The 20,424-nt window shown below is 50.4% G+C and overlaps 7 protein-coding genes across 7 annotated transcripts; 2 read left to right on the top strand and 5 right to left on the bottom strand.

Moving 5' to 3' along the window:
• Window positions 1-1,224: 1,224 nt before the first annotated feature.
• VTN77DRAFT_4071 (uncharacterized protein) lies at window positions 1,225-4,230 on the bottom strand (the record flags this gene model as incomplete). The annotated part of the gene is made up of 7 exons (XM_069420090.1): window positions 1,225-1,996; window positions 2,048-2,614; window positions 2,670-2,845; window positions 2,891-3,390; window positions 3,440-3,762; window positions 3,837-3,970; window positions 4,027-4,230. The coding sequence occupies 7 exons, from the start codon at window positions 4,228-4,230 to the stop codon at window positions 1,225-1,227; spliced, it is 2,676 nt and encodes an 891-aa protein (XP_069277975.1).
• An 819-nt stretch (window positions 4,231-5,049) lies between these two features.
• VTN77DRAFT_4070 (uncharacterized protein) lies at window positions 5,050-9,912 on the bottom strand (the record flags this gene model as incomplete). Its single annotated transcript, XM_069420089.1, has 5 exons — window positions 5,050-5,864; window positions 5,919-6,540; window positions 6,618-9,205; window positions 9,256-9,610; window positions 9,673-9,912. 5 exons carry the CDS (start codon window positions 9,910-9,912, stop codon window positions 5,050-5,052), a joined length of 4,620 nt encoding a protein of 1,539 aa, XP_069277974.1.
• Window positions 9,913-10,337: 425 nt separating this feature from the next.
• VTN77DRAFT_4069 (40S ribosomal protein uS17) lies at window positions 10,338-11,235 on the top strand (the record flags this gene model as incomplete). Its single annotated transcript, XM_069420087.1, has 3 exons — window positions 10,338-10,512; window positions 10,787-11,025; window positions 11,167-11,235. The coding sequence occupies 3 exons, from the start codon at window positions 10,338-10,340 to the stop codon at window positions 11,233-11,235; spliced, it is 483 nt and encodes a 160-aa protein (XP_069277973.1).
• Window positions 11,236-12,443: 1,208 nt separating this feature from the next.
• On the bottom strand, window positions 12,444-13,493 carry VTN77DRAFT_4068 (uncharacterized protein; the record flags this gene model as incomplete). Its single annotated transcript, XM_069420086.1, has 1 exon — window positions 12,444-13,493. The coding sequence occupies one exon, from the start codon at window positions 13,491-13,493 to the stop codon at window positions 12,444-12,446; it is 1,050 nt and encodes a 349-aa protein (XP_069277972.1).
• Window positions 13,494-13,626: 133 nt separating this feature from the next.
• On the bottom strand, window positions 13,627-14,773 carry VTN77DRAFT_4067 (uncharacterized protein; the record flags this gene model as incomplete). Its single annotated transcript, XM_069420085.1, has 2 exons — window positions 13,627-14,199; window positions 14,255-14,773. The coding sequence occupies 2 exons, from the start codon at window positions 14,771-14,773 to the stop codon at window positions 13,627-13,629; spliced, it is 1,092 nt and encodes a 363-aa protein (XP_069277971.1).
• Window positions 14,774-16,018: 1,245 nt separating this feature from the next.
• Window positions 16,019-18,088, top strand: VTN77DRAFT_4066 (uncharacterized protein; the record flags this gene model as incomplete). The annotated part of the gene is made up of 5 exons (XM_069420084.1): window positions 16,019-16,066; window positions 16,143-16,380; window positions 16,442-16,632; window positions 16,687-16,798; window positions 16,854-18,088. The coding sequence occupies 5 exons, from the start codon at window positions 16,019-16,021 to the stop codon at window positions 18,086-18,088; spliced, it is 1,824 nt and encodes a 607-aa protein (XP_069277970.1).
• Window positions 18,089-18,882: 794 nt separating this feature from the next.
• VTN77DRAFT_4065 (uncharacterized protein) lies at window positions 18,883-20,181 on the bottom strand (the record flags this gene model as incomplete). The annotated part of the gene is made up of 2 exons (XM_069420083.1): window positions 18,883-19,721; window positions 19,770-20,181. The coding sequence occupies 2 exons, from the start codon at window positions 20,179-20,181 to the stop codon at window positions 18,883-18,885; spliced, it is 1,251 nt and encodes a 416-aa protein (XP_069277969.1).
• Between the last annotated feature and the right edge of the window lie 243 nt (window positions 20,182-20,424).

Below are 20,424 nucleotides of genomic sequence, written 5' to 3'. Positions count from 1 at the left end.
AATAAAATAAAATAAAATAAAATAAAATAAAGAAAAACAAAAAGCATGTAAGACGGGGTGTCCTTCCTCCCAGAACACCCCCCAAATTTCTTTTTTGTCAGGTGATATTGTTCGGTTCCTTTTGTTTGGAACCAGAGGGATTCACACCCCAGCTGCTTGACCAGTCTGTGACCAGACTGCTTTGGTTTCAGGTAGAGACCTAAGCACTCTACCATTGCAGCCCGGGTTGTTGATTGAGAGGGAGATGATGGGGTGATAGGTATATGCCCTTAGGTCAGGGTAGGCGATGGGGTGATTGCTTGGTTGCTTTGCTGGGGACAGGTAGGTGGGTGGTGGTTTCTCCAGGCTATGATAGGCAGACAGGATGTGCGCGTGACAACAGGTGCAAAAGTGATTGATAGATGATGCGAAAGAGGCAAAATTTCTAGGCCAGGCCAGGTGTTTGTTTGTTTGTTTGTCACTGCCAAGAGTGTGATATGGCTTATGGTAACAGACAGACACTGGATATCGGTTGAATGACATGACATGACTCTCGATTTTGAGAGAGAGTCTCACTCCCATACACCCGGTAAGCCTGGCCTGGCCCATTGCCTGCGAGCATCACAACCTGCGTGACACGTTCTCTGTTTGCTGATATCCAATCCACCTTGCCATGATGCTGTCGTTTTGGACTATAGGATGGGCGCCTGCCTCCGTGGAACCTTCAGATGTATGTCCAAGTCGGGGACACCATCGTACCAAGACCACAAACAACAGTGAGTTTGCACGATTCGCAAACCAGGAGTATCTAGAGGCTTTTTCGGCGGGAAACCACACTCTCTCAGGTTGGAATCAAAGCTGCGTCAGGGCCGGTGGACGGACTCGATGCTGTGGAATACCCCTATAACATCTATTCGCCTCAGGTACAGCTGGAACCTGGAAACCGGGCTTTACATGGTGCTGGGCGAGCCAAATAGTCATGGCAGGTAATACGACACGGCATGCTTATCAGATACCCATGGATAGCAATGTATCAGCGCGTCCACTAGTGGGAGTTGGTATCAAGCTTCTCGAGTGGTTACGTAGCTGATCTCTTGATCCTGCTCCCATGGTATCCGTTCCTGACTGCACCCCATTCGAATCAATAGACCCTGTTGTCTGCCAAATTGTTTCCGTATCGACATGTGACCTAGTATCAGAATTGCGATCAGAACGCTGCAGCGACAGCACTGCCTCTGGCGACAACTATCCATAACTGTGCCACGTCTGATTGAACAGATCCTGCCCCATATCCGGAACAGTACTGCCATCCACACCGTTCTCCATAGTCTGCACCACGGAGTTGATCTGCAATTCCGGAAACTGGTCGAGCAGTTGCCACTCAGCCGTGATGGGGATCTGCCACAGCTCCGACGGCACGGACCGCTCGTCGGCGAACGAAGAATACGCAGAATACGCATCTGGAAGAACCCACGGGTAGCTGGGGGCAGTGCTCAGCTGTTCAGTGTCTTGCGGTGGTCTTAAACCGGTCATGTCCACTGTTGTATCCACTGTCGTATCGACATTAGTGGCAGCAGGGATAGTCGCTGGGATGAATGATGATGATGAGCACTGATCGGAAGGACTCCCCGGCACGACGTAGCCGGATGAATTCACCGGGGGAAATCCCTCGATGTCAGGAATCTGCACGTCGCCAGCTGAGCTGGAGGACTTTCCTGCAGATGCCGTCGAGTTCTGCTGTTTCGAGGCAACCATCGAAGTGGAACCACTGTCTGCGACTTTCGGATCCTTCGCCTCCTTGTCGACAACTTTCTTGGCCACCCGTTCCATAATAGAACTCATCGTGGCCATGAACTTGGCTGTCTTCGACCGTCCGTTCTGCGGAGCAAGCGTGTTGAAGTAAGTGACCGCCGTGTTCAGCAACTTGAGATCTTCCTGGGTCTTGGGGTCCCTCGTCTCCCGGAGGATATTGCCAAAGACGATGACGACCGCGACAAAAAGGTAATGCAAAAGAGACCTAGCCCGAATATTAGCTTCGTCTCAACTTGCCGGGTCGAATCGTACCTACCAAGCGTATCCGACATCCCTCCAGGGCAGCTGATCGATCAGCTTTAGCGAGTCTCGCGCGGCCTGGACGCAAACCTGAGTCGACTCGTACGACTCGGCAAAGATGGATTTAAAATCGACTTTGGGATCCACACGTTGCTGGAGACGGCTCCAGGCCGTCATTTCATGCAATAACGGCATCCGATGGATGATAATTAACGAGTTGTAGTACGACAGCCGCTGCCCGAGTCTCGCAATCAATTCCATGTCGTCTTTCCCCGCGCCTGATGGCGACGACGCGTTGATGTACGGGTTTTCCCGTTTCCATTTTTCCAGTTCCGCATTCAACTCGGCCACTGTCGCACGAACTTCGGAAATTGACTTGGCGAGCGCCTTGGTCGAATACAGTTCCTTGTAGATCCGGCTCTTGATGACCGTATGCTGGCACAAAATCCGGAAGTAACGCACAGTCCAGTTCTGCCGGCTCAGCTCTAACCCTGCTCCTCCTTCCGGAGGGTCGTCACTCGGCAGGTCGACGTCGAAATCCTCGTAATCCTGCAGCGCTGCCATTCCTGTGTAAATCGAGATACTGCTCTCAAAATTAGCCTAGGTCCCGCTCCGGCATGGAAACAGGAACTGCACACGTTTGATCAAAAAAGTAGGCAATCCAGAAAACCCTTTTTCGTTGCTCTTGCTCTATGGGCGAGAGATCGTTCCGAGGCAAACGTTTATGGAGACCTAATGAGTGGCAGGATCGGATCGCCGCCGTGACGACAGGAACTGTTGCCCAGAGGCCACTGTTGCCTCGGAGGAAAAGTGCCTAAATCAATTAGTTGCGATCCTCAGATGAAGGGTATACACACACCATCGCCAATAGCGCCTGGATGCTCAGCAGATCGCTCCGCCGCAAGCTCAGCTCCGTCAGCACGGAGGCGGCGTTTTTGAAGTACAGCCAGGCTCTCTCGTTGTCTTTTTCCGGCCGTGGACCGTGGCTGGGTCGGTATCGGTAGCTGAGGGCCAGCAGAATGTTGATGCTCGCCCATCGCGCAACATCGGTACAAGTCTGCTGCGTATACTGCCACTCTACCATCCGCATGAAAGATTCCTCATGATAGACGGGGAAGATGCGGTTGGTGGTCTGAAAGTAGATTTTCAGCAGGGCGAAGACCTCAGACCGGGGCGGCAGAGCTTTGAAGACCCGGCACGAGAAGAGATCGTGAAAGACATCAGGCCGCCAATAACCCCACGGTTGAGTTTTCCAGCATGGCTGGGAAAGGACTGTGTCGGGGAAATCGGTCTCGCCTGACTTGTCCCTGATCCACTGGATCCCTTCTTGAGACAGGATGGAGAGACTGGACGCATAGCCTAGCAGTTCCTATGAGTCAATGTCTGTGGACAGCCTAGGTGAACGTACCATAGTATCGTGGCTCCCCTTCCATCCACGATTTGAGTAGCGAGAGGTTAGGGGCAGGGGGATCCCCGTCCCGGTTGCTCTCAGAGTGCGACGACGTCGATGAACTGGGCGTGACAGGCTTTTCGGTACTGTTGTCGGTGTGCTCATCGTCGTTCATTAGGTCATGATCATCGTCATCACTGTCGCTCTCATTCTCATAATCTAGGTCTTCATCGTCACGAGAGAGCTCCTCGTTGATATAGACCTGAGGAAGAAGTCCGGCATTTCGTAACAGAGATTCAAGCTGCTTCAGGCGCATTTCCAAGGATCTCACATGCTGTGCTCTGGAGATCCATCATTTAATGCCCAGCTCAGGTTCAAAAGAAAGGAAGATCCGGCTCGAGGGAAATTAATTTACCTCTTCAGAGATTCGACCTTCTGTTTCCTCGAATTGAAAGCGCATCTGGTCTTGCGTTGCATGCACTGAATGCATACATTCGCAGAGCCCTCAAACTCGCATTTAATCTTTCTTCTCCGACACATATCGCATGCCTTGGCAGCAGTCAGTCCTGGTCTGTAGTAAACAAATTCCGGGAAAATGTGCCCACCGTTGGCGCCCGTCTCCGCGTGCCATATTCATCATGCTGTTGGTTCTTCCACTCCGTGTCGCCATCGACATCTACATTTCCATCTCCATCTTCATATCTATGCCAGTCTCCATGATGGCGATCCACTTGTGGAGCGAACGCAGAAAGGCCGCCGCCGCTGGTCGAGCGGGAAACACTCCAGCCTGGCGGCCCCGGACTCTGCATCGTTTGGAGGTCACCAGCCCGATATGTACAATACTCACTTCTCAACGACCAGAAATTAAAAAAAAAAAAGATTGATCAATCGATTGATAAAAGTGATCAAAATGTTTCACGGATGCCCTGACAGCGGTCTGAGCCACATGGCTTGGCGGGAGTCGCTGTGTGGCTGCTCGGTGAGTCGGTAATCGGATGATAGAACTAGCCTTTGCGGCAGTGGATCCTTCCGACGGACATGGCCCTCTCCGTTTCCCGATATGATGTAATTAATAATATGGAGCCTTTTGCGGCTTTTCTTTTCTCGTCGTCTCACGGTCCAAATAAACTCCAAGTTAGACTGACTTTAATAATAAGTTTTTTGTGGCTGTTGCTGGCGGAGCCGGTGGTGCGGGATAGTCGGCACGGAGTCGGATTTAAATGTCGACGAAACCCCGCCGGCATGCAGGCTTGCAAGCTAACTACCTAGGTAAGTAGCCAGCTAGGCTGGTAGATACCTCCTTTCAATATCCTGAACGACGACGGCATCAGTTGAAGGAGCAACTTTAAACGAACGACTCTACAGACTGTGTAATCCCCAGAGAATGAAGGATTATCTAACGTCTATTTTGACTCGAGCGGGCAGCTGCATAGACTTCTCTCGGAAGAATAAAGTAATGCACGAGACTGTATTAGGAAAAAACATTACCTAGACCAGAGAAAGTTTCTTAACTCCATAAAGCTGAACTCAGTGCTCCAATTTTCCTTATGTACAGTACAGAATACAGATACATAGATGTCCAAGCCACCCGGTACCGAGTTAAACAACACAAGCTGCGACAAAATCGATCAAGAAAAAACCTTCACGGCAAGATCGCGCACCGCCTGGCCCCAAACGCCGTGTCCCAAGCCTGATCCCGATGTTAATTCCGAAGGAATCTTCTTCTTGCCCTGCGAAGACATCGCTGGGCTCTGCAAGATGATGTCTCGCATCCGGGACTCTGAAAGGCCCGCCCCGTCGTGATTGCCAAATCCGTAGACTTTGCTCAATGCCACGTCGACATCCAGTTCCAGCTTGTCGCCGATCGCTTCTCCTGCATTTCCTTTGTTCTTCTGTCCGACTATGCGAGGCGTCACGATAAAGTCCACGTCGACTCGGGCATTGCGCAGCGGCTCTCCCGGAGTCATATTGCCAAGGAGAATGCACCTCGCTCGCAAGGACGGTCGAGCTCCTTCTTTCTCCATCAGAGTGACTTTGGTAACGCCGTTGAATTCTAACATGCGCATCTCCTCCTCCAGAGTAAGGGCAAGATTCCACGCCTCGGAGATAAAGCGTAACAGTTGCTTGGGGGAAGTAGAGAACCGTGGAATAGTTGCAATCCTGCTCCGGAGAAAAGACAGAATGAGAGACTTCGCCGGCGTGAGCGAAGCTGCAGACGCGACTCCCTTCTTGGGGCGATACATGAGTTCAACCGACGTCGTACCCATATCCGAGTCCATTTTCTCGGGAGATGGTGTATCTGAACCAGGAGCCCTGAAATCCTTCGGGTGGAAAATGACCTGAAGCTCGTCCCGATAACGCATTGTTAACAATGGTCCCGCCGATGATTCTGCGGCCGAGACGATTGACCAGCCAGACTGGGCTTCCAACGCGTGGACAGATGCTAGAACGAATCATCAGTCACTACACTGTGGCTATGCTAAGCTGAGCGACTTACCCTTCAGTGTGTTGACTTCTTTCACACTCCATCCGCGACATTCCTCCTTGATGCGCTCTGCTTCCCGAATCTGTGTCATAAACTCCGATTTGAGTTCTGCTCCAGCCTCAATCGTATCGACTTTGTCTTGCAGGTCTTCCTGCATCTCCTGGAGCTGTTTCTTCTTCGCGGCGATCTCAGCGTCTAGCTTGGCAAGTCTCTCCCTCGCACGGCGCAGCTCATCCTGGTCGCAGTTTTCCATCTCGTCAACGATCTGCTGGAGCTTGGTCGCCTCCGACTGCAAAGTGGAGTGCTTTTCCACGAGCCCTGGGACCACGCTGTTGAGAATCTTCTCCTGCTTCGACAGGATCGCGTCATCTGCTTTCATCTCCTCGACATGACGGTCGAGCCCCTCTTTGAGCCCTTCAAGCAGTTTCATCCGCCATTCATACCACATAGCCTTACTGAGCAATCTGGCGTGCGTCTTGACATTGCGGAACTGGTTGTCCATCAACAGACGGATATCCGGGCGAGCAGTCACGTATTCACGAAACAGTGGTGGATTGTCCGCGTATGTTTCGGCCTCGATGGAACGAATGATCTGTCTTCCCTCGGAGATGTACGATTTCAACTCACGACATGACTAGCAACGTCGGTGAATGTGTCAATTGCCAGGCAGAAGTAAAAAGAAAGGGGAATAAAAACAGCAGGGGAACTCACATGCTGATACAGCTCAAGCATTGGTACTGTGCAAAAGCCAGCCGCCACACAGTCTTCAAGGCTGATTGCTCCCTTAGATTCGCGGTCTCCATTATTCCCCGATGCTTTTTGGTCACTGCTGGGAGCGGTCGTATGCCGTCGCTTGGTGGTGGTGAGCTCCATGAAATGGATATTTGTCATGTTTAAGAAATCCTGTAGCTGAATCGGCTCCCACTCCGGTTCGGCTTCTTGTGTCTCCTGGCTTTCTGCATCAGGCCGTGGCGATGCAGGAGGCTCCTGAGCATCTCCCTCACCCTTTGCAGGGCTCGTAACTTCCCCGCTTGGATGCTTTTCCTTTGGAGTGAAGCTGCCACTCTTTTCCGGCGATTCAAAGAGTTTACTCGTCGAGGCACGAGTTTTCCGTACAACTGTCTCTTCCTTCGAAGGCGGTGCAGGGAGCTTCACATTCTTCACAGGACTAGCCTCACGACCACGGATTCGTTTCGGTGAGTTATCTTCCTCGTCATCATCCTGATCAAGCTCAGGCGGTCGTTTCCCAAGCAAACCCTTGGCAGCTCCGACGTGTAGACTCTTGCGAATCTTCTTTTTCTTCGGAGTCAAACTCGAAATGAGTTCCTTCAAGTTCGACGTTGCATCACGATCGTTCAGCTGCGGAGGCGGAATGTGGCCGTCCTCTCGGTTCTCCTCTTCCTCTCGTTCACGATCAACTTCCTCCTGCATTTTCACAGGGTCGTCGAAGCGAAGCTGCCTGGGAGGCTGCGCTTGGGGAACGAACTCTTGGGCGTCTTCGCCAATAGACCGACGACGATCAAGCATTTCAGCAACACGGGGCGATCCAAGACCCTCTTTATCAATCCCTAAGCCGGAAGAACGTCTCGGATGTGGCCGCAAAATGAAGGCGGGGGTTGACTGCCCAGTCTTTGCATCACTCTCAAATAAATTTCCGCGTCTTGGGGACTGGGACTTGGTCGCCGACGCAATCTCTTGCCTGAAAAGTTTCTTACTAGGTGACGCACTTCTGAAAGTCATGTTGCTTGAAGGAGGAGTCTTTCCAGGAGTCGAAGGTTGGAGAGGTTGGGGTGTCAGCTGCTTTGAGGGCGTCGAGGGTTTCCTTAGTGGCGTAGTCTGTCGTGAAGGTGAAGTTGGTGTCGTCGATGGTCGGCGTTCAGAGCTTCTCCTTGTTTGTCGTGATTTGACACTCGCTAGGCTAGGACTTCCACTTTCAGACGCAACCGGAGCCACATGATGTGATGCCGGCAGCTTAGGAGGAGATGGGGGAACCTGCTCTTGAAAGGGTGAACTGACCAATTGGCCAGCATCAGATTCAAGTTCCATGAGTTCTTTGGCCTGCTGTTTGTTATCTGTTCCAACCTCAGGTGACAAAATCCTGCCCATCGCTGTCGTGAAATCCATACCAGCCGTTTGGTCGTCCTGAGGTTCTGTCCGCTCCTCAATCGGGGAGAGAATACCGCCAACAGCTCCAGTGAATTCCATATCCATCTCTTCTCCATCGTCTTCATCAGTGCCCCACTCAGAAAAATTCCGGCCAGCACTTGTCTGTTGCTGGGGCGTGTCATTGAAGACACTCCCATCCGGGTTGTATGAACCCAATGGTCGTTTGCTAAGGACGCCTCCAACAACTGACGTGAATTCCATGGTCATTTCCTCATTTTCGCTCACATTGCTGTCAGCATCTGACTTGGCAGGTGATTGTTGTGCCTGAATTCCTCCAACAACATTTGTGAATTCCATTGTCTTCTCGTCATAATTTGTCTCTTCTCCCGTAGACTTTCGGCGATCAGTACTCTGACGACGGCTGGAATCTTTGCCCAATATGCGCCCGAGTGCATTTGTGATATCCATACTGAGTTCTTCGTTCTCGATATCATTATCATCGTCATCATCATTGTTGCTCTGTCCTTGCGGCTGGAATGGATTGATATTCTCCTGGTCCTGTAACGCACTTAGGTCCTCCATATCAAAACTGATCCTCTGTCCCTTCTTAATCCATGGTTGGAAAGCACCAGTAATTTCCTGATCAGCTATCTCCATCGACATCTCGCCATCCTCATCAACACCAATGGCTTGTGTTCCCGCTGCTTGCGCTGCTTGACGAAGTGCTGCGTTCAACCTTTCACTGGAGCTGGTGGTCGAGCCATCCGAATGAGAAGTAGCGTTCGTTCGACTGGTGACATCGTCGAGGCTCATCGCCGTGCTTTCACCGTCGAAATCATTGTCCGAATCGGATTCGCCCTCACCATCCCCGCCGTCCCCGCCAGGAGTCCCAGGTTCCTCACTGCCTCCCGCAGAACTGCCGCTGAAAGGGCTCGACGATAGATCTTCAGATTGCCCATGCAGACCATGGTGTGGCACTGGCGAAAATGCAGCATCTGGATCGTCATCCGGTTCGGGCGACGACGGCGGGTCCGAATGATCCGATCCATGACCAGCTTGGTTGGTCGAATTGGTCAAGGAAGAGGCGCGCCTTGTTGAGTTTGATGCAGAGGACGAGGTGGAGTCCTCGCCTAGCTCGACAACATTCCACGTATGTAGTGTGGCTTCGGGCGCAAACGAAACTCGTCGATTGGCTATGCGGGGGTCAGTCGACGAGTAACAGATCAGCACAGAATTGACTCACCCATAGATTTCCGACGTGCTTCTCTCTGCTCGATGATAGCCTGTCTTTCCCGCTCTCTCCGCTCTCTCTCCTCGCGTTCCTTTGCATCGCGGATTGCGGATGAGGCATTGAAGGCGTCAAAGGGATTATCGAGTTGATCGGTGCCACTCACAGGGGCGCGCGTTGGGGTCGAGAAATCAATTAGCAATCCTTCCCCCGGTTGCTGATTTCTATTTGTGCCATTTCTTGATTTGCTCGGGGAGGGACTGCGACTTGAAGCTCGCTTGCGCGATTCTGCGAAGGATGGAATCTGTTGAATAGGGGAAACGGGAATGGTAGGTTTGAGAATGGATTTAAGAGGGAAAGCAGCGGTCGACTACAGAAGAAGCAGTCAGTGAATCCAGATTAAGACATTGCTGGTAAATTCATCGTAGGTACCTTGCGCCGATTGCCGTTGGAGTCCTGTAACGCGTCCAGACCACCAGGGCCAATACTCTTGCTGCGCGACTTCTTGTCTCGGGACCCTGACTTTCCATTGCTCGTACCCCCTCGAATCGTGCCAATATCTGTGGTGACATTCTCTTGATCCACGCCAGAAGTCGTCTTGGAGCGAGGCATATGTGCGATGGAGCGACGGGAACGCGGGCGGACCGTCGCCGCGGGATCTCGCGACGCCATGCTGAAGAGAAGGAGAGGTGGAACCGCGAGAAAATCTGTCAGGAGAAGTACAAGAGTATCATGCGCTCCAGGAATGCTGCAAGCATCGTCTGTGAATGCAGCAGTGTCATCTAGAAGACATCAACGTCGACCTAATGCATGGCGCGTCTACCGCCTTCGGCCCCGTCGTCGCCCGCATGTAAACAAACCAGTACGGAGTAGGCTAGTAGCCCTAGCCGAGTGGCGCTAGCCCGTATCGGGACTAGCGGGGCCATCGCACACTCCCACACTATTCTGACTATTCTATTCTGAATATCTCCGCACAAATCTTTCTCAACATCGACGTCGACCACCGCAGAGCACCAGCCGCTCCCCTTTCCCGTCGCGACAAACCCCTCACTCAGCTCGACATCGTTTCCGCAGTGTCGGACTGAATTCTCGCAACCATGGCGACCGAGTTGACCGTCCAGTCGGAGCGTGCCTTCCAGAAGCAGCCTCACATCTTCATCAACCCCAAGTCCAAGGCGAAGAGCAAGCGAGTCGGAAAGGGCCGGAGATGGTACAAGGACGTTGGTCTGGGGTTCCGTACCCCCAAGACTGCCATTGAGGGCACCTACATTGGTATGAGGCCGTCGCTGAGTTGAATCGATTTACGCATGAAGTTATTCGTTCGCGCGGTGATCCGATGGTCCGAGACGCTGGGCAAGACGAGCGATGAAGAGGAGGCCAAATTAAGATCCAGATTAGGGTCCAGATTCACGGACGGCAAATTTGGGGAATTGGGATTTTGTTCCTGTTGCGTTGCACTACGTTCTCGAGACCATTGGACACCCGCAAACGCCATGTCGAAGACAGGAATCGAACTGAATGAATGCTAACCTAACTCTGCTTCAAGACAAGAAGTGCCCCTTCACCGGTATGGTCTCGATCCGTGGCCGTATCCTGACCGGCAAGGTCGTCTCCACCAAGATGCACCGTACCATCATCATCCGCCGTGAATACCTGCACTACGTCCCCAAGTACGACCGTTACGAGAAGAGACACAAGAACATTGCTGCGCACGTGTCCCCTGCCTTCCGTGTTGAGGAAGGTGACCTGGTCGTCGTTGGCCAGTGCCGTCCTCTGAGCAAGACTGTATGTGGTGACTTCCTAGAACCTGGTTTGAGTGCATCAGTTGGCACCTACTCGAGAAAACAAAAAACGGAGACCCGCAAGAGAAGAGAGAATCCATTTCATCAGGTTTGGTCTGGATGCTAATATCCGCTCTTCCTACAGGTCCGTTTCAACGTCCTCCGTGTCCTGCCTCGCACGGGCAAGGCCGTCAAGGCTTTCAACAAATTCTAAGCATCTCACCTGGGCGTGTAACGTGTCGGGCAGAGATGGCGAGGAAGCATAATGACATGTGAAAGGGGAAAAAGACAAGCAAGCAAGCTGGGAAGAGGGGCAAAAGTCGCATGTACTGGAATGGGATATCCGCGACTTTTTTGCGCGTCGATAGCTTAGCTAAGCTTAGCTTGTTGGGCAAAATTTTCTGCATGTAATGGTTTTCTCTTTTTTGTCTCTACTACATTAGGTACATGATGTCTTGTCGGCTTTAGAGAAAGCAAAGGAAAGAAGAAAAGAAAAAAGGAAATCGACCAATCCCCTGTGATTGATGGATTAAATCAAAACCATACAGCAGAAAAAGGACGAAAAGAAAGGTGTGGGAAGGGAGAAAAAGGAAATGGCAATCGGCGTTCATGTTTTCTCATGACACCAATCCAATTTTTTTCAATCAAGAGATCAAGATCAAAATCTGAATTTATACTCTTTTGTGAAGAGAAAAAAAAAAGAAAACGAATATAAGTGCTTCTTTTCATTACTTACTACATACTCGGGATCAGATCAGATAACTACCTAGGTAGGTTAAAACTAAGCTTAAATCAAACAGGGTTCTTGTCTCGCGGTACGGACGTAGGAGGGAGGTATTAGCAGGAAGGTACCTATTCCATTCTTCTTCATCCTTCCGAATCGGGTGCTCTCCATACCGTACAGACAGAAGGACGGCAAGACGACAGAAAGACAGAGATAGAAAGAAAGACAGATAAACCGTTCAGGCTACATACAGGAATGGAAAGATGAAGAGAAATTGATAATAACAGTAATAACACGGAAAGCAAGAAGAAAATCTACTCGTCACATGTTTTCGGTGCTCATGCTCTCAACTAACTCGACTCGACAGGCTCGCCTCCACAGGTCATAATCATCATTTTTTCACTGGGATATGAAATTAGAAGACTCCGACTTCTCAACTCTCTCTCGATCGATCGATCGATCGATCGATCGATCGATCGATCATATGTGTCTCAACAGTTTTCTGACGTTCTGACAGCGGAAGAAGACACAGCTAAGTATCGAATCCCTGTCGAGATTCTCTCTTGGTAGACGGAAACGGAAGCAAAAAACGGAACAGATGAATAGACAAGATCTTCTTCATCACACAGTAACGAGAAGAAAAAAAAAAGAAAAGGTGTTAACAATCCCGCTTACTCTGCTCCGCCCTATCCAATCAATCAAGAGAAATAATACGATGATGCAGAAGCAGATGATGATGCGGACGCAGGTTCTTCTGCCGCTGACGCCTGCAAGGTCTTGTAGAACTGTGCCCAGTCGTATTCCATCATACGCGTGACGCGAGCGCGGTCCAGGTCGAATTGTTCATCGGGCGTCAATTCCATGAGAGTGGCGACGCTGGATGCAGGGCTGGGAGGAGCCTCATCGACGATGATGACTGATGCGTTGTCATCAGCATCATCATCATCATCATCATCATCATCATCATCATCATCATCATCATCATCATCATCATCATTATTATTATCCCCGCCGCTCTGTTCCATCTCTATCTTTGCTTCTTCGTTTTCCTCCGGTTCATGCTCTTCATTGTCGTCAATGACAATGCAATGATTCTCCTTGTCGAGGCCGGTGTGGGTTGAAGCCCTCTTAGTCGGATTCTGCTGTACCGGGGACCACGAATTCGTGTCCAGTTTGTAGATCTCGACTTTAAAGACGCTTCTCTTCCTTGTCGAAGTTCTCTTCGGAGTCTGCAGTTGGAGCTCCTTAAGAGCAGGCCGCGCTTGCTTTGAATTGAAAAGTACTTCCGAAATTTCAGATGACGATGAGGACGCTGCTGCAGTCGGTCCTACTGCAAGCCTGACAGGTGATCTCGTCTTGTTCAAACGACGCGACGGACAGGGCGTATCGACAAGAATAAAGTCCTCGTCGTCATCGATCTCCATGGGATCCGTGTGGTTAGAAGCTGGTGGTGCGGATTCTGCCTCCTTGGAACAAGACATGGACCAAGGCAAGGAGCTTAGTGCTTCCATAAATACAAAATCTTCGTTGTCGTGTTCTCTTTCAGAAGAGAAAAACTGCTGAGTGATATTATCTCCCTTTGGAAGGGAGCCCAGATTGTTGTCCTGAGTTATTTGCTGGGACCTATCTTTGAATGTCTTCTGTGAATGCGACTTTGGTGTCGATGCTTCCTGGAATCCTTCCCAGACGCCACGGAGATACTGAGTCAAGTCGTCTTGCGAGACAAATTTCCAAGACCAATTGATCATCTCAGCTACATCCTCAAGATAATCTTGTTGCAAACGGAGCAGGCGGAACAGCTTTCCAATGGCTCTGCCGACCACAATGTCTGTTTTCGTGTTGTTCCCTTCTGCCAGCTTCTTCGTCAAGGATTCCCAATACTTACGGGAGAGCGATCATCTCAAGCTGTAACACAGCCTTAATATCGGGGTTCTCCTCGGCAATTCGCAGAAGATCGTCAATCCAGAAGCTCATGACAATAGCTCTCATTGGAATGATTCCCCAGATGAGTAACTCCTTCTTCCCTGCATATCCTGGAGTGTGGATACGGTATCGAACCATCAACTCTTCCATCGAAAAGGTCATGTCTTGATCAATCTGTGTGCTGTCGATCAGACTAACGAGTGCATGATTCCTGTTTCGAAGCGCTCGATGGATTACGGTCAATGGGTCCAATGAGGTTGAGATGAATGGTGATGGGATTCGCCTTTTCAGCGCGTGATTTTCAAACATCGCGCGAAACTCATCTTGTTTGAAGTCTCCAGGTGCAGGAATGAGTGCCAGCCTCTCCGTGAAGAGATACCCAACGTAGCCCGCTCGACAATTGATTCCCTGGGAATCGTCATTCGACCATCTCCAGAGGAGATTTGGTACACGGGTTGAGGTTGATCGAGTGGGCTTCTGGGAGGGAATTGGATGGACATCTGGCGTGCGTATAGGATCAGGCATCTCCGGCTGGTGGATATTAGTCAGATGATCTGCTCTGTGATTGAATATATTCAAAACTTACACGAGTAGATGGCACATCTGGTGCTTCTTGGTTGTGAGAACTGATATTAGTCGACGGGAGGGCCTTCTTTGCTCCTCTGCCGATTGAAAATTTGCCGATATCAAGATCAACTGCTCTCTTCTGCAGTTCGATGCCTGCTTTCTGTGAGGCTGCCTTGATCTCTGCAAAAGTAGCAGAGAATAGTCTCTCTCCGTCACAGAACGCTGTGTCCATATGGACACGGATGAAAACTTCATGGCTTCTCTTTTTCATATCTTCCCATTGCGTGTTCAGAGTTGCCTTTGAAAGTCCTAAAGGGAATCCTAGAGGACGGACATCCTCAAGAAAGACGGTATTAAAGATGACCGTCTCCTCGGCTCTGCTCAAGTCGAAAAACCTTCTCAAGCAGCACAGTAAGATTCGTTGGCGAGTGGTCCATTTGTTTTGCGGGTGCCTCCTCCTCAGGTCCAGCTCAATTAGATCATTCTCACCTTGTTGAAGGCGATTTTGAGCATTACCAGGTGACGATACGCCTTCCATCTTACCAGATGAGAACGTGGACGACACTGTAAGGTTGTACCCACAAGGAAACAGCCGGTGAGGGGAAGGAACTGGTAAAGATGAGATAAAAAGGAGAGATCGCGACGCGTCTGTATTTGAAAGCAGTCGACGTGTCACGGAGCGTGGTAGTCAAAGTGACAGCTTGAAGAAGCGACTGCTTATAGAGTAGATGACAAACGCATGGCATAAAGGTGAATTGGCAATGCTATAAGTGCCTGTCAAGTCAAATGGCAGGGATTGATGACAAGCAAGGAGGGCAGATAATGAAGAACCGACGACCTCTCGCTCATATAAGAAAGGTCAGATGAGTAAAAGTAAGACTAGAGAAAAGTAGAGAGTAAGAGTCATCTCTCAAGTCAACAGGTCATGGCCAGGAGGCCTCCAAGTGAGCTCTAGCCACAGCTCACTTATCGGTGAGAGAGTACAGAAAACTATTGAAATCATTTCAACTGTTGAATTGATCATTCTCGAATCAACATAAGAAGGATTCTTGGAAATGTTTGATTTGTTCAGTCAGATATGTACGGAGGATGTGGTTACTTGAAACAGCTGGTCGATGCTTCCGGGACGAGGATCCCGTGACCTTGTATGTACGGTGAAAGCCACTGGAGAGAACTGAACCTGCCACAACTTAAATATATCCCATGAACGGTCAGGTTGTGACAGATCAGATGTCAGTTAATTAAAGTCACTGCATATGTATGTACTCCGTACTGCGCATCGTATGAAGCAGCGTTGGGCGCTAAGTATTTGGCTAAGCGATTTGCGTCACTTTGTCGGGGCCACCGTGAGGCCTCAGCTCCGACGGAGATCCACCCGGCCAGCAAGCAACAAATCGAAAGCGAACCCCCAGTCCGTCTCCATCATCAACAGCTGTTGGACCAGACCTCCCCTCTCCACGATTATCCAAGTCGCGTCTTTTGATTCCTCGCGCCAGCTGTCACCTCCAACCCGTGACCCGACCGCTTGCCCGGAAACCACCTCGACTGACTTCAATCTCCATTGTTGCGCGGAGGCGAAGACGGCCGTCTCTTTGACATGGCACAGTGACCGACCATGACGGCCGTTGCTGAAGACGCCATCTGAGTCGCCAATTCGCCAATCTGGACAATAAAGGAATTCGGAAGAAACCTCTCTTAGGACGACTGCTCAGCCTGTCGACGTACCTGGGACTCCTCTTGCCAGTTCCATATATCTCGAGCTCGAACGGTTTGATCGGGAACAATGACACAGAATTTCGAGAAATCGGTGAAGGGGGCGACCAAGATCAAGGTCAGCTCGCCCTGTTCGTTGCATGGTATTCTCCGGTGGTTCCGATGGGCTTGGACTGATTGAAATGAGAGGACAGCTTGCGCCCCCGAAGGCGAAATACATCGAGCACATTCTCCTCGCAACCCATAGCGGAGAGGCCGGTGTCGCCGAGATCTTTCGAACCCTACAGTTCCGACTACGAGACTCAACATGGACGATCGTCTTCAAATCCCTTATCGTCATCCACCTCATGATCCGGGAGGGCGCATTAGACGCGACGCTCGAGTACATTGCGGAGAACCCGAGGAGGATTGCGATAAGTAGTTTTTCCGACGGTGAGTCTGGTGACGCAGGAATACCGGAGACGGTCGTGTGGTGTCCTGACACCTCTGTTAGCGCAAGCGCAAGGACACAACATCCGGAGATATTACGAGTATCTCGTCGCCCGGGCCAAGGCATTTCAAGAAACCAAAACAGACTACGTGCGGAATGGGCAAGGTCGATTAAAGCGGTTAACGGTCGAGAAGGGCCTGTTAAGAGAGACAGAATGCGTACAGAGGCAGATAAAGGCATTGCTTCGTTGTGATGTGGGTTGATCCCGATGCCTGCTCCGTGTGCATTCTGGCTAATCATCACCCCAGCTCCTGACGGACGAGGTTGAAAATGAAATCACCTTGACGGCTTTCCGCCTTCTTACACTTGATCTTCTTGTTCTCTACTCAGTTATGAACGAGGGCACGATCAATGTATTGGGTACGCATGTTTCCTTTTTATTCCATCTAGTCCAACATGGCCTGACTTCGTTTAGAACATTATTTTGAGATGTCTCGGCCTGACAGCGAACGCGCCTTGCAAATATATAAAACATTCAGCGCTCAAACAGAAGAGGTAGTGAAATTTCTCGGCGTTGCCAGGCATTTCGAACATGCGACGCGCCTGGAAATTCCCACCCTCAAGCATGCCTCTACCGATCTTGCACAACTGCTTGAAGATGACCTCAATGACCCAGATTTCGAGCTCCGTCGTAGGGAGTATAAGATCCAAAAGGAGGCGAAGAAGAGAGCCAAAGGTGGTACTACATCTACACCAAGCAAGTCGGCGGAGACATCCAAACCAAGCTCTCCTACATCCTCCAAGCCTTCACAGACTGCACCACCGAAGCCGGAAAGCAAGGCAGCACCCGATCTCATCGACTTTTTTGAGTCTATCGAGCAGAATCAACAGCCCATGGCCCAACAGGTGCCCCAACAACAACAACCTACGAATTTCTTTCAGCCCCAAGTGGGTTTTCAGCAACCGATGTTCCAGGCTCAGCAGACGGGCTTTGTACCGCAGCAAACTGCATTCCAACAGCAGCCGCCGCAACAGCCTGGATTCGTCCAGCAGCAGACTGGCTTCGGAAACCCATTCAACCAGCAAGGCACGAATCCATTCGCCCAACCCCAACTACAACCGCTTCAACCGGCTCATACTGGAGCCGGATTCGGCGGCTATACGCCGCAGCCACAATCTTATGGCTTTCAAAGTACTCTTACACCCATCCCTCAGGACGGGGTGGCTACCTTCCCTCAGCAACGACCCATGTCAAGTCCCTCGCCGCGGCAGGATACCAACCCTTTCAGGCAGTCGATGCTTGCCAATCACACTACCGGTAGTCAAAGCAGCTTCAACCAGACATTGCAGGCACCGAGTCCTTTAACCCGCCAAAACACGAATCCGTTCGCGAAGCGTGTCTCGACTCAGCCGTCGCCCTTCCAGCAACAACAACAACAAAACCAAACGCTGCAGCCGCCAGCACAACCACTTCAGGTCCAACGCACGGGAACGAATCCCTTCGCAAAGCCGCAGCCGCAACAACAACAGCAGCAGCAGTTACAACCTCTCCGGCCCAACCCCACAGGCAGCACGAATCCCTTCCGACAGAGCGCTTTCGTCAACCAGCAGACTGGCCAAGGGTGGCATGTTAGCGGTCAACAGGGCACGATGGGTGGTCTGGAAAAGCTTGAGACGGTTCCAGTCTTTCCACGACCTGGGCTGAGCTGACAAGAGCAAGTCCTTCGTCTCCATTCATTAATAACATAAATAGCATAATAGGATGGCGGTCGTGACTTGTTCGTGGCTCAGCGCAGTGCAGTTGAAGTACGGTACGGTACGGTACGGTACATAGCGAGGCGATGGTCTGTCTACGCGCGGATATATCATCTATCACCATCTTCATCTTCTTCATTCATCATCTTCATCTTCATTGATCATTTCATCATCTGCCATAACTATAATACAACTAACCGATCTGTAAGACAAGGAAAGGGGGGAGTAAAGTAGGAATCTCTCTCAGTTCGTAGTACCTAGTACCAGTTCCTTTTTTTTTCTTTTTTTCCAACACTTCCTCCTGTTCTTGTTCAGTTCAGTTCTTGTTCATAATTATTATTACTACTATTACTTGATACTTGACAGTTGACAGTTGACTTTTTTGGTGATTTTTCCTCATCTGTCCAGTTAGCGTAGCGGGCGCACTCTCATGTTTGTTTAGATCTTTAGAACAGACACAGTGTAGGTATATATAGGAGATACTAATTTCAATATCTTTAATCTTTTTAGACTCCACAATCTCTAGTTCAGCTTTTACTCCAGCTTAATTATTTAATCAGGATGACTATTGTTAAATCCAGAATCTAGCCAGACTAACATGGTAACCTTTACTCAGTACAGGTGTACTACACATACAGCACGATTTAGGATGCCTCTGGTAAAAGACAGGTATTGTTCCGAATTAACTTAGTAGGAATCACAAACTGATAGATTAGACAACCCCAAAGACCATGCTCTGTCTCCGGTTTCTAGTCCCGTCCCGTCCACAATGGAGGATGATTGCCCAACACCTGACCTCCTTGACCGGGATCCGTGTCGATGATATGGCAATCACTGAGCTCGGTACAGTCCGTCAACGCCAGTGATGTACCAGAAGTGGTAAATAAGACCTTGAAAACCCTCGGCTTTCCGGACTTGACATGCTTCCTGAGAACATCGAGAACGGCTTTGCATTCGTCTTGGAGGATGTCGAGACCATCGATTATACAGAGAAGGTGAGGGACCGCAAGATCGAGCAGGGCGTCCAGAATGGAAAGAGCAGGCTTCAAGGCTGTCCCGTCCAAGGCTTGAAATCTCTCGGGGCCGAGATCAGTACATGTGCCCTCTGATATCTCGGCTAGTACAAGCTCTTTGTAGAGAAGTTGCCGGATTAGACTGTAGACAAGCCCAATGGTCGCCGCCTGTTGGCGAGAAGTGCCTTGTGGTAGTTTTGTACGGAGGTTTGGGAGTTGGCAGTAGAATGCGAGATACGGGACTTTGCCCTGACTAGCACAGGGAACGGTGTTGGTAGCTGCGATGGCCATGGCGGATGGAAGGTCCAAGCTGGGAGGTTCCGCCAGCCAGAGGAGCTGAGAGTTGTCTGCTACCTTCCACTCGGACAACTTGGCGACCACCAGATCGTTGGCAAAGACTGCGTCAGAAGAGGGCCGCACGTGGGAATCTTTCATTTCGAACACGTGTTTGTCGAGGTGCCCAGAGGAGGCGAGAAGCTTGTCTCTGAGGGATTGCTGAGACGCGGCAGCCATGGCGAGTCTTAACGGTTGGAGGTTATTCCTCTCCAGAGATCTCTGGCTTGCAGAAGGCCCTTCTAGAGAACATGTTAGTGATGAAGGTCGATGACTCAAGACTGACTCACGAGAAGTGATCCTAAGATACGGCATGATCATCATGTTTCGACATATTTCCTCCAAGCACACACGAGCAGCCTGACCAGTACTGGCAAGCTTGTCAATCTGACGCTGAAATTTCAAATCATTTTCCTTTACTTGCTGTTCGATTCGATTCGCTGAATGTAGACTCTGTTGGACCAGAAATCTGATTTCTCTGCCCTCGGCCAGTCCTGCCAACCCCCCTTCTCGATGCATCTTGTCCACAAGGTCTCTGATTTTAGAAATTGTTCCATTTATCTGATCACGGTCATTTTCGTTAAAGCTGTGAAAGATGTGCTCCAGCTTCGATTGTTGATACCAGCTCACAGCCGACTTCAAGAACTGGAAGAATGTCAGGTAGATCACTGCAAGGCGTTCTCTCATCACCCGTGTGTTCATGATTCTCTTTAACCTCTCACAGCTGAGAATGTCTTGCAGCATCTCGACGAGTGCACCTGATAGTCACCCCGCTAGCTTCATATGATGCCTTTCGATTTTCATCCGTCAAAACTGGGACCAAGACATGGATGGGGGGATGGAAATCACCTTGACGATAGCCTTGAGGCTTGCACAGAGAATGCTTGTATATTCATTTTGACTGGGGAAAATATCAAACAGAGACTTATGTGCGTCAAGCATTCT

This window comes from Rasamsonia byssochlamydoides (genome assembly GCF_041956645.1).
Source record: "Rasamsonia byssochlamydoides strain NRRL 3658 unplaced genomic scaffold VTN77scaffold_29, whole genome shotgun sequence".
Lineage (NCBI taxonomy): Eukaryota > Fungi > Ascomycota > Eurotiomycetes > Eurotiales > Trichocomaceae > Rasamsonia > Rasamsonia byssochlamydoides.
The sequence above is the reverse complement of the archived record's forward strand: the minus strand, read 5'-3'. Positions and strand labels throughout refer to the sequence as shown.